At 35.3% G+C, this 12,558-nt stretch overlaps 1 protein-coding gene across 1 annotated transcript in view; it reads right to left on the reverse strand.

The window, feature by feature from the left end:
- Positions 1–6,657, reverse strand: part of LOC126252414 (serine/threonine-protein kinase 33-like) — a 115,491-nt gene extending 108,834 nt beyond the window's left edge. Inside the window, exon 1 of the mRNA XM_049953304.1 lies at positions 6,568–6,657. Coding sequence (XP_049809261.1) covers positions 6,568–6,657 — 90 coding nt within the window. The remainder of the gene's footprint in view (positions 1–6,567) is intronic.
- Between the last annotated feature and the right edge of the window lie 5,901 nt (positions 6,658–12,558).

The raw sequence follows: 12,558 nt of genomic DNA on the forward strand, positions 1-12,558 counted from the left end.
ATTTGAATTGATTAATATTAATTCTAATTAAGCTGATGGAAAGTTTCTAAAAACAATGGTTATTTTCACAATGAAATAAAAATTAGAGCTTCACTTAAGCCTGATGTTAAATTCTGTGCTCCAATAATTTATGAACCAAATTATCCTTTACTTATTTCAATTCTTGATAAAATTAAGGATTTAAAAACAAATATTAATGAAATTATGGTTGAGTTTCAGTGCTAATATAACAGCTGGTACACCAGTATACACAACATGTATGCAAAAGCATATGATGTGCAACATAGATGATTATCTGAGAATTTGGATTTCTTATTAAGTTTTTAGAATTATCATCTTTTCTTCATTTTTTATATTCAACATCACATCAAAAATAGAGTTCTTTAGATTTATCAGTTTTTGTTATAAACTGATGATATTCAAATTATAAAACCAATCGATCTCTTCAACTGTATAAATTTTTAGTTTTGATTTTTTGTTGTTATTTTTTGAGTCAATTTATAACAAAAAATTTATGGCTACGAAGTTTTTCATGGCGGAATTCTTCTATAAAAATCCGATGATTCACTTGCTGTGACAAATTTTGATAAAATTCCATGCTTTCGATGATATCAACTATCATCTTATTGCACATAAAGAATGGTGGATGTCGTTGAAAGCTTGGAAGTTTACCCCATTTGATGCAGTAAGTAAAGTGAGAAAGTATTACAGCAAAAAAAATTAACTAGAAAAAATACTATTTTATATTTCCTTACTGAATGAATTTACTTATTTAATTTAAACATTTTTTTATATTTAAATATTCTAATTAATAATTTTTTCACATAAATGGAGTCTTCAAGTAAAAAGCTCAGCAGTATAATAGTGAAAAATTGTTTAAGAAAATTAATGAGCTGAAGTATATCTTTCAGACAACATTAATGAATCTGGCTACCTAAATATTTTGTATGGAGATCAATAATAAATTTAAAACTATTTTGCCAGACAGATATTTGAAATTAGTTAGAGGGTATGATTTTGAATTTTTTTGAAGATGGAAGTATGCAACTCAGACACAAAGTAGGAAAAAAACACAATCGATAATAAATTTGATCAAATTGCATCTGTAATATAACAGTTAATATGCCCAGTACATTTTAGCTATTTTTCGTTTAAAAATAACTATTTTAGGATACGTAGTTTGAAATTTAGGGCCAGTTTCCAAGAATATGAAATATCGCTAAATTTCAAGTAAATATTGTGGAAAACGGTCGAAAATTTGACAAAATGGTAGAAGAATAATTTACCAGAAAATAATTTCGAAAAAGTCTGAATAAACTTCAAAGTAGTGAGAATATTGGAAATATTCCAGTAAAACGAGCATAAAATTATGTAAATTGGTTAAAAAACGAGTAATTTTATTTGTGCATATGTAATAACTATTTCTTGTTGTGGTTTCTTGATATTTTGTGAAAAACACGGCAAAAGTTTTCCATGTAATTTTGATCATTTTCAGCAATATTTACTTGAAAAAACACGATTTTTCATTTGCTTTGAAAATGAGCCACAAACACTTGATGCACATGCTTGGACTTTTTAAAGGCTGGGGAAGGAGATCGTCTGTGCCCCTTCAAAGATCCATCCTTCCCTTTGCGGGAGTGATTTAGGAAAATCATAGAAACCTTAAATCTGGATGTCCTGACATGGGATTTGAATCATCATCTTCCTGACTGAGTACAATGTGCTAATTCCTTCATACCCTTGTTTGGTCACAACTCCAAGAAGACACAATAGCATGTGAAAGGAGCAGGAAAAGTTAAGAAAAATGTTGTGGAAGTAAAAGATGTACTAGAAAAGCAGGTTCAAGAAGTTGAGGCAGTCATGACCAAGAGATTCAAGATGTGACAGAGATTCAACAAAGCCGGCCGCGGTGGTCTCGCGGTTCTAGGCGCGCAGTCCGGAACCGTGCGACTGCTACGGTCGCAGGTTCGAATCCTGCCTCGGGCATGGATGTGTGTGATGTCCTTAGGTTAGTTAGGTTTAAGTAGTTCTAAGTTCTACGGGACTGATGACCGCAGCAGTTGAGTCCCATAGTGCTCAGAGCCATTTGAACCATTTTTGATTCAACAAGGGTGCAATATCACTATTAGTGTAACCACCTACAGGAAGAATTACAACTGCAGAATAATCCAGAGTGACTGATAGTAAAACTAGCAATGCAAACTTAATAGTATTACATTAGCGAACAGTTATAATAGCTGCACCCAGTCTAACATGGGGCGGAAGTATGAACCAAAAGAGGAATTGTACCAAATACTATTTACCAAGTGATTAAAAGGAGTTTTCTCAGCGTATTTTAAAGATACAGACAAAAGTCTGTTCACAGTATACAGGCTGAAGGGAAAAGCGTTCACATGGGAGTCAAGAAGAAAGAAAAACATGTTAATTACATTTAATTCAAGTGGAAATTTCTCAAGAAATACTGGTCCATGAGTTGTCAGTCTACAATACTTGAAGAGCTATACATCACAAATCTATTAATACATGAATGGGTACCTTGAAAAAATTTTCCAAGCATTTATGGGAACTCAATGAGACCTTAGAGCAACTACTAAATGATGACGCAATGAAATGTTCAATAAAGAGAAGATTATCTAAGAGGATGCAAGGAAACTTATCTGGGAATCTGATTAAGAACTGAGACTCATTTATTGTTATGCTGGAGCAGTTAGAGGCAATTTTAGCACATGAATACAAACAAACAATCAAGCAAAATTATAGGAGAAATAAGAACCAACAAATGTAATTTAATGACCTACCATAATAACGAAGAAGTTTCAGTAGTCATCAATGTAAGATTCATGGAAATTTTCATCAGTTTCACAACTATCAGAGCAGAGAAAAAGAGTCAAGAGATTATGAGACGGCAGAAGGCGTGAGGCTACAAGGACCAGACTTAAACGTATCAAACATGATGACAGTGGAGATCTAAGAGGATACAAACAGAAGAAAATGGTAAAACGTCCAGAGAAACCTTGTTGTCTATGATGAAATGCAAGATGTGTGGAGTAAATGTTGATGCTTTGCGACACACAGGAAGTGTGTGCTGTATTCCATAAACTATGTGAAAAAATGTTGAACACAAACGTCAGATTACCCAGTCTACCAGTGACTTGTGTGAGGATCATAAATGGTGTAGGTGGCAGGAGCTAATACATGGAAGAGTGAATGCTGATTTCCTTCGAAATAGTTGGGGGAATAATATTTTCAGTAGTGCCAGGTTTGAGCATGTCAATTGTTTTAGGTATAGATTGGATGAACGAAGCTGAGTGGTAATGAGCTTTGATGAAAGCACTGTTGAAGGTAATGAAGCAGAAGTGGATGAAGGATATAAGTGTGTGAGTTTATGTTTTGAAAAGGAGCCTACAGTAGAGCAGCTAAGCAAGGAAACAAAGGAGGAAGATGTAAATACATTCAGTGACAGATTAGCATGTGAGGAATCAACATAGGGACGATATGATGGGCACACTGGAATGAAGAGGTTTGGAGGAAACGAGCTGCAGTATTATATAAACATCACAAAGTGATCTATCAGCAGCCAAGTATCATGAAAGAGATGGAATACAGACTGAAGATAAAGGACGATAAACCATTCAATAATGGACAATATACCATGCCTCAAACAGAAACGTGAGGTAGATCAGCAGCCAGTTATCACGAGAGATGGAATACAGACTGAAGATAAAGCACGATAAACCATTAAATAATGGACAATATTCTGTACCTCAAACAGAAAGGTGATGTAGAAGAAGAGATACACAGAATTATAAATTAGTTTGGATGTACTTTTCGTTCCCTTAGATCTGTTGTGAGAATGTCATCAAAGATGTAGAACATGTCATAAAATAAGAACAAATAATTCATTTTTACAAAAAAAGCAACATGCTGAAATCCTGTCTCAGATACTATGAGAAATGGTCGTCATAGATGTGGAATAAGTCTAATCTTTTTGAACTTAAAAGGTAGTAAGAATCTTGTTGTCGAACTTATAAAATACACAGATGTGCATTGGATAACTCTTATGTTATTGCAGTGATCCATCATCAAACAGATAACCAGTTCACAGTGCACTTTTATAATGATCACATCACTGCACTGAAAAAGAGCTGAAAAGCTCTTTGGAAATCCATCACTAGAGTAGGAGTTGGCAGTTGGCCACCATTAAATACGCCAGGGTTCTGTTAAACTGAACTTCACAGATAGTTAGCCTTTTTATGACTGCTGGCGTGTTATTAAAAATGTGTGCTCTTGAATAACTAACCACATTCCTGGGCCAAAGTAAGTGATTTAAAATTTTTGTGAAAGTTATTCTTGTTCCTAGTGCTATTTCCACGAACTAAGCTGTTGACCTGAAAGCAAGCTATGTTACTTATGGCAAATTTCATTAAGAAATCAGTAATTACCATCCCCAGTTCATGGAACAGGCCTCTCAACGATGTTCTTGAGTTCATACCACAAATAGTTTTTATTACAAAGTTTTAGATTTCAAAAATTTAGCTTTGCTAAGGAAGATACCCAAAAACCTGAACTCTTTTGAGATTATGGAACGAAAGTAAATTACATATGCAAGAGTTTTTATTTTTGTATCACCTATGCCTAATAACTACAACATTGTGTAGGGGCTTCAGAACTTTGGTGGTATACTCATCTCAATTAAATTTTTTTATCAAGTTGTAAGTCCTAAAGGAAGTAAAAGGCCTGAGACTGTGCCTTGTAGGACACCACATGTAACTAGTTCCCAGTCTAATGGGGATGGGTAGCTTCATACAGGACTCTTGACTAGGGACACTTTTATTTCTTGTCACATAGATACGATATGAACCATTCTGTGATGTTTACTGTAACACCATAATATTTTAACTTACATAAAAGATACTGTGATTTACTAAGTTAAATGCTTTTGATAGATCATAGAATATACCAGTAGCCTGTAATTTTATTGTCTAATGAATCAGAGCCCAATCCGTTGTAGGTGTAAACAGCTTTGACAGTATTGGACATCTTTAGAAATTCAGTCAGTGACTTTGGCAATAGATTATTTGTAGTCAGATTGTTAACAAGCCACTTTTATGTTAACTTTTTTAAAGTTTTAGAGTATCGTAGTAAAAGTAAAACTGGACAGATGTTTTAAGGCATTTATTTATCTCGTTTCTCATATAGAGGACAAACTTCAACATGTTTCCAACAATTGAGAAGTTCTCCTGCGACAAACAGCTGATTACATAAACAACTTTATCTGTTAGTAAACTCAGAAAAAGACTCTTTAATTAACTTCACTGAAATTTTATTATAACCACTAGATTTCTATTAATAAACATTTTATGGTGGACACTACATCTTCTGGTTTAATGAAATATTCATATTATTGAATTCTCTTGTAATGGCTAGCCTCGGATGTTCCATGTACTGAACTCAACATCCCCATCTTTTCAGTATCAGTTATGTCAAGCCCTTCTGCAAAACTGCACACATTTGTTACTGATGTGTGATTTACTTCTCCTCAGTTCTGACTCTGCGAGTCTCTTGATTCATTATAACCTTATCTGATGTTATCTTTATTCCCATAACTCATGTTTCTTTTTCTGGTTGGTTATTTACTTTGATTTCTGTTTTTAGTATTTTGCAGTGTGCTTTGTAATGACATATATATCAAGCTGTTCCACGTTGGCTTACTTTTCTACCTAACAAATTCATGTTACATTGACTTTCTAAAGCCTAAGTTCACATTTCAGCTGATGTTTTGTCCTCTGCTGTTGCTGCTACCAACAAGCACCCACTATATCAAAGCTAAGTCATTTCAGATTACAGAATCATTGTTATTACTCCTTCCCATGTTTATCTGGCATCTGTCACTTCAGTATTTCCCTAGTTGAAACAGCTATATAGTGGAAAAACAAGAAACATTCTCACACCGTTCTAGTCAGCCCAGTTTTTATGGAAAAGATGTAAAACGCAAAGATTACATTTTCTAAATAACTACAACCACATGAAGTTGCATCCATGGGAGAACTGAGGCCAGCAATCATAGCTATAATGTCACTCTCTTACATAACACATCAGCTTGAGTGAACATCATAAGTTACACACCTTCTGGATAAAATATGAACCAACAGGAGAAATTTTATGGCTTACTAATTTTTAGGAAGGTGAGATCATACTGCTGGTTTACATCCAGAACACTGACAAATCTCTCATCAAATGCACAAATTCCTCAGATTCTGTTTTGACAGCTATCTGCATAAATCTAAATGAACACAATTATAGACAGAAGTTATCTCTAGTGCCATTCAGTTACATAAAACGTTCCATGGAATATAATACACAGTACATTTACTCAACTGGAAATTATTTTTATCTTCTTATTTCGATTTTTTTATGTTTATTTAAAATTGCATAATGTTCATTAGAATTTATTATACACAGAAATTCAAAGTTTAATGGACTCTGGATACAATATATTCTTTAATTTCTGGATCGATTGCTTTCACAGTAACTACTGCAATAGGAAATTATAATTTATATAAATACCTTTGGTGTCTCGTAGACCTTCTCCAGGTAAATAATGTTTGGATGAGATATGAGGCGCAAGATTCTAATTTCTCGTTCCATTAACTTCATGCCTTGGTTCTTAGCCTGTAATAAACATATTTACAGTTCCTAGCGGCTGTTATATTGACAATAATCAACTAAATTGTAAACATGAAAGACAAGGTATAAAAGATGATATGATTGCAATAGCACTACCATGACTTGGAACTAAGCTACATTTTCATACAGTGGTTCTCGTTTTTATCACCATGAAGTGCCATAGGCTCTGACGCGAAATACTTTTCAAAATATGCGTTAGAAATTCAAGCCACTCCTAATTCCCAGCGGTAATCAAGCAGAGCAAGATAAAAGAAAAGTCCTCATCACATTATCTTTGCATAAATTCCGAAGCATATTTCTCAGCACACAGACTCTAAATACTGGGAATGAGGGAAAGAATAATTTATTCATATGTTTTATCCTTTGTGTGTATATGGCATTAAATAGCCACATATTTCCTATGAAACTATGTGCCCTCTGTTTTACACACACAACTTTTTTATCTTGTCATCTACAAAAATCAGGAAGATGACATAGTTGTATATTACGAAACATCTGCGTGAAGTATCATGCACATAACGTATTTTGATATTACAGTGATTACTACCTACCAACCAATTAACTCACTTGATAATTCATCTGCTACCTACCATTAGTATTGTCAGTCCTTTTCTACGACTTGTATTAATAAGCAGCTTTTCCAGTGATGGCAGCTTCTTTGGAAAGTGCCTAAATCGTTGTATTAGATACTCTACGTTAATATGTTGCTTATCGTCTGTTTTGTTGTCTTTTGTCACTCAGGTTTAATTAGTGTAGTACTACAGCCGTTTCAAGCTATCAAGTGGCTAGGAAACTCTGCATTGCCGCTAGGTTACGAAAGCTCTAGTAGCACAATAACTTCTTTTTTATTCTTATTTTGTGCCCAGTTCGACATTTCTCGTTTGCTCGCTCAACAATGATTTATTCTTTCCTTTTGGAGGTCCTCTCGCGTCGTAATTCCCTTGAATTATTAAGTGCATTGACACTTATAGTAGTATCCAAAAGCATATTTATGTGTTACAGCTTTTAATAAATATGCCATATCGGGAAACAGTTACTGAAGAGGTCCATAAAATCGAAGAACCATTTGAAGATATGAAACAAATTTCTGCTGTAAATATTAAGGAAAGAAATGCTCACGAAGGAAGTATGAGAGCCTTTCTGAGTTAAATCAATGTAGTAAACCCAGAGAATGACATGACTGAAGGAGTTTCAGACATATGAAACGAAAATCCCATTAATATGCATAAATCTGTGAAACTGTATAAGTTGTGTACTATATCTAATCTAATATAGAACCCAACAGCATCTCAACAAAACACAAGATCATTATGACACACAAGGCTATTCGTTGGAAATTACTACTGCTCTCTCAGACACCTTAAAACACACACCTAAAGTCTTAAACGACCCTCATTCACAACAGATGGAGGCCATAGAGGAAATGAAGGAGACCAAGGATATACTGTTACCAATGACATTACCTATGGCAGTGTTAGAGAAACAGATGTAATGTATGGGGTCAGCAGTGGTAAACCGAATAAACTGGGAAAGCGTTCTATACATTTAACCAAGAGCGCAACACAGGTTGGGGATAAATAATTAGAAAAAGTTTGGTTTAATGGACCTAATATACTTAAAAAGTTCTAACCCTGACAAGTACTTGAAAAAAAAATGCAAACATGCTAAAATATTATATGTGGCTAATCTAACCTACATAGGCGAAACAACACCTGAGATGGACGAATACAAAGCCTGAATGATAGGAAACACAAGAATATTATTAGACTTGCATTACCTCATACACGTAGCACAAATGAAGGTATACTTGAAAGGAGAGACAGCATTGGTCGTATATTTTTGTTTATTATCGCAAAATCGATTTTCTGTCACTTAGTGACCATCTTCAGTGCTGTAATGTATAACTTAAATTAGTAAGCACTGGTGTCAATAAGCTTACGGCGACCACATAGACTGAGCTCAGTCTATGTTATCGCCGTAAGCTTATTGACACCAGTGCTTACTAATTTAAGTTATATATTACAGCACTGAAGATGGTCAATAAGTGACAGAAAATCGATTTTGCGATAATAAACAAAAATATACGACCTATGCTGTCTCTCCTTTCAAGTATACACATTATCTGGTCGTAGTGCACAGGACACTATGGAGTCGCCAATCAACAAATGAAGGTGGTGACATTCAGTATAAGAGAATAAACATTAGACCTCTGGAGCATATATATCACGATGACATCAATAAAATAATAGAATGGCTTGGTTTGTTCACAGCATCAGCAATTGCAGAGAATACAACTGCAACAAACGAAATATGAGTCACTTTGTAAAGATACATTATTGACTAATTAAGGAGAAAGTAGTCTGGGACCTCCAAAAACCAGTATGCATTACATTTATGCATAGAAGTGTTTTAATATGAGGACTGGCTGATTTATGGCTGGCAGATTTCATAGATATAAGGCGGTATTTATTAGTGAATAAAAGTTTCAAATGTACTTTGATGGTTATAGATACATATGCCAAATTCGCCTGGACCCTACCTGTGAAAGCAAAGACTGGAAAACATGTTACATGGGTTTTTGAACAATTGTTGCAGACAGGGACAAATGACTACCCAGACAATCTCCTGACCGACCATGGAGGCGAATTCTACAACAGGTATTTCAAGACAGTAATGGACCACTACAGAATACACCACTACTCGATATTCTCCCACATGACAGCGAGAATTATGGAAGGTTTAAACAGAAAGACATAAAATCATATCAGACTGCGTTTTAAACTTTTTTGTTCTTGTAAATGGGTAGCTGCTCTTCCAAAAATAACCGACCAGTACAACCAAACTAAACCTCATACGCTAAAAATGAAGCTGATTGATGTTTGTGATAGTGAGCTTCTAAGTACAGTATACAGCAGCATTAAAATGGTGGATCTATGCAAACAGAAATTTAATATAGGTGATTTGGTACACATTTCAAAATACATGACAGAGTTTGATAAGTCCTACCTACAAAACTGATCAATGGATTTAACTTTTTCTTTCTTTTTTAGTTTCAGAAGAGCAACTAACAAGTCCAACAACTTACATCTTAAAGGGTGATAAAGTTAAATAAAGTGCTGGGAGTTTTTACACAGAAGAATTACGGAGAACCTCTAAACCTAACGTGTTTCTCGTAGAGCATGTCATAATACATTGAGGGACAAGGGTTTAGTTATGTGGCTTAGCTTCCCATGATCGCACAACAGTTGCATGAACACTCATGGTTTGGTATAGAACAGGCCACATGAATCTCAGACAGTGAAGTAGCAAAACACGAATGGTATGAAACACATCAGAAGTGACAGCGGTGTTCTTGATAAGCTACCAGCTGAACTGCACATCCATAGATATAGCCACTGCAGAACTGGAACAAAACTGCAAAAGTAACTAGCTGCCTGTGAAAGCAAAAAAGTCTGTTAAGTATGTTGTACAGCTGCTGGAACTACTGCAGCAGATGGGGACAAATCGCTAGACAGTCAGTCTCCAAACCGACCATGGAGGCGAATTTTACAGGAGGTACTTGAAGACAGTAATGGATCGCTACAAAATACACCACTGCTAATTTACTTGCTGGACTAGGCCTACAAGGAACACAGTTTAGCTGATAAGGTCATGAAAATGTGCAGAAGAACGAACATAGGGCAACATACTGCAGGAACTGCAGTTGATAAAGCAATGCAGGCCAAATCGAACTTTGGTGTTGGGAAAAATTTCAGACTAATTATAAATGCAGCTCGCCATACGCTACAGAAGAATAACAAGACACCTACAGGACGTTTACAAAACAGCATCGAAACATCGTTGTCAGCAGCTAAAATGATCTTGAAGCTGAAAACGGTAACAAGTACAAGATAGGTTAAAGATCTTGGGTTTTACCAATATTTATGACATCTAGTGGAATTACCCATTCCTAACTCCTGTTCTTGTGGGGTTATCAGTTACTGGGTGTTTAGCTGGAGGGGCAGCAGCCATAGCCTAAACACTGAAAACTGCACAAAGTGTAGAACAAAAATCTGAAAAGGTTAGAAGATGTAATAGGATTATGCTATCTGTTGCTACCAGAAAAGGGTTACATTCAAGACTGCACAGGAAAGAACACGAACTTTTCGTAGAAAAAACCTCTTTTAACTCTACTACAAATTTGTCAAACAATTCACCATTCAGAGATTTCAAGGAATGTTTAGGTGGAACATGAGGCCAAAGACGAAGCGGAAATCTAAGGAATGTGGGATCGTAAATTTAGATGTGGTAGGAGGATCTGGTACCCACCAGTTTTCAGAACTAAAACAAAAATGTGGAATAGCATCTACTGCAGTGACTCACTTGAGGGTTTACCCTCATCTGAAACATTATGCTGCTACTTTACCAATAACTGTGTGTTATATAATTTTCGCACTACCGAGGCTTTGATACATATATATGTGTGGACATTTCTGCCTTATGTTCCTCCTGATGTGTGCATAAAGACATGGAGCGCAGACATCACTGTGTCAGTTTAAGTTTAGATGTGAAATTGTACACTCTGACTTTAAAAGAATGATCGTCTGCTCTACTTTCCACTAGTAAATTCAAGCAAGGGGGAATGGATTGAAGACATATAACAGAATTCCTAATACAATTACCATCAAGGAGAACAATAAAATAAATCTAGAAAACGATGATGTTGTGGAATACCCCATTGTTCATATGATACTGACAATTTAAATGCATTTACTAAACAATTAGGGAAAGGATTTAAGTTACACACGAATGTTAATACGTTTGCAACTGAAATAAAACAAAGATTTAATAAGGAAGTTTCAGTAGGAGCACTATTAGGTTTGTCATGTTTTGCTGAACAATTCTGATAGTAGTTGTGAGTTTGAAAAACCAATGGATATACTACTGGTTAGCACAATTTGTGTCAAATGTAATATTACACCAAATTTGTATCTCAGTGACAGAGTCATTCACACAGTCTTCCTTCTAGTGGACCCAGGATATAAAATTAGTGACATACCAAACTACACTTTAAAAATCCCAGCGACTGTTCAGACATTAGACGATCTCTAGTTGAATACTGTGGACCAGGACAGGAATTGAGTCATTTTACATGGTGAGGAAATCATGATACATCTTTACTTAAAGCAGTGTGTTTACAGCTATTAGTACACCACTTCATAGTGAAAGCATAATGGGATAACATGGTAGAATTAAATGTTCCATAAACTGATTTGATTGAAACCACTCAATGGTGTCACTTAATATACCAGTTCCACTTCAATATGATAAAAGAATCATTCTCTAAGAACATTTCTTCCATATATTTTTTGCTTCAGTGACATTTAATAATAATGATAAGATTAGGATTCTTGTTCAACATGAAGATCATACAGCAATTCTGAGATACAGTCTCCCATGCTTGAAAGGACAATTTGAGAAGAAGGATGGAAGTCCTACATCGACATTGCATGTTAGACATTATGCTGTTTTCAGAAATCAGACGAGAACTGAATGGTGTCGAGATCCACATCAGAAGTGTGGGAATCTCATACATCCTTAAAACATACGTATCCTCATCATCATCTGAACTTACTGGCCTGCAAAATTAGCCACCCTGTCTGAGGTGCCTTGTCATGGTCTGTGTGGCTCCCCTCATCGGAGTTTTGGGCATGGGTGTGTGTATTGTCCAAGTTAGTTTAAGTTAGATAACATAGTGTGTAGGATTAGGGAACGATGACCTCAGCAATTTGGTCCCATAACACCTTGCCACAAATTTACAATTTATTGGTGGATCTGTAAGTGACTATGACTGCATTAGTGTGTGTATCCTGTTTCAGAAGTTTATGGGTT

Source organism: Schistocerca nitens, chromosome 4, assembly GCF_023898315.1.
Source record: "Schistocerca nitens isolate TAMUIC-IGC-003100 chromosome 4, iqSchNite1.1, whole genome shotgun sequence".
NCBI classification, from domain to species: Eukaryota; Metazoa; Arthropoda; class Insecta; order Orthoptera; family Acrididae; genus Schistocerca; species Schistocerca nitens.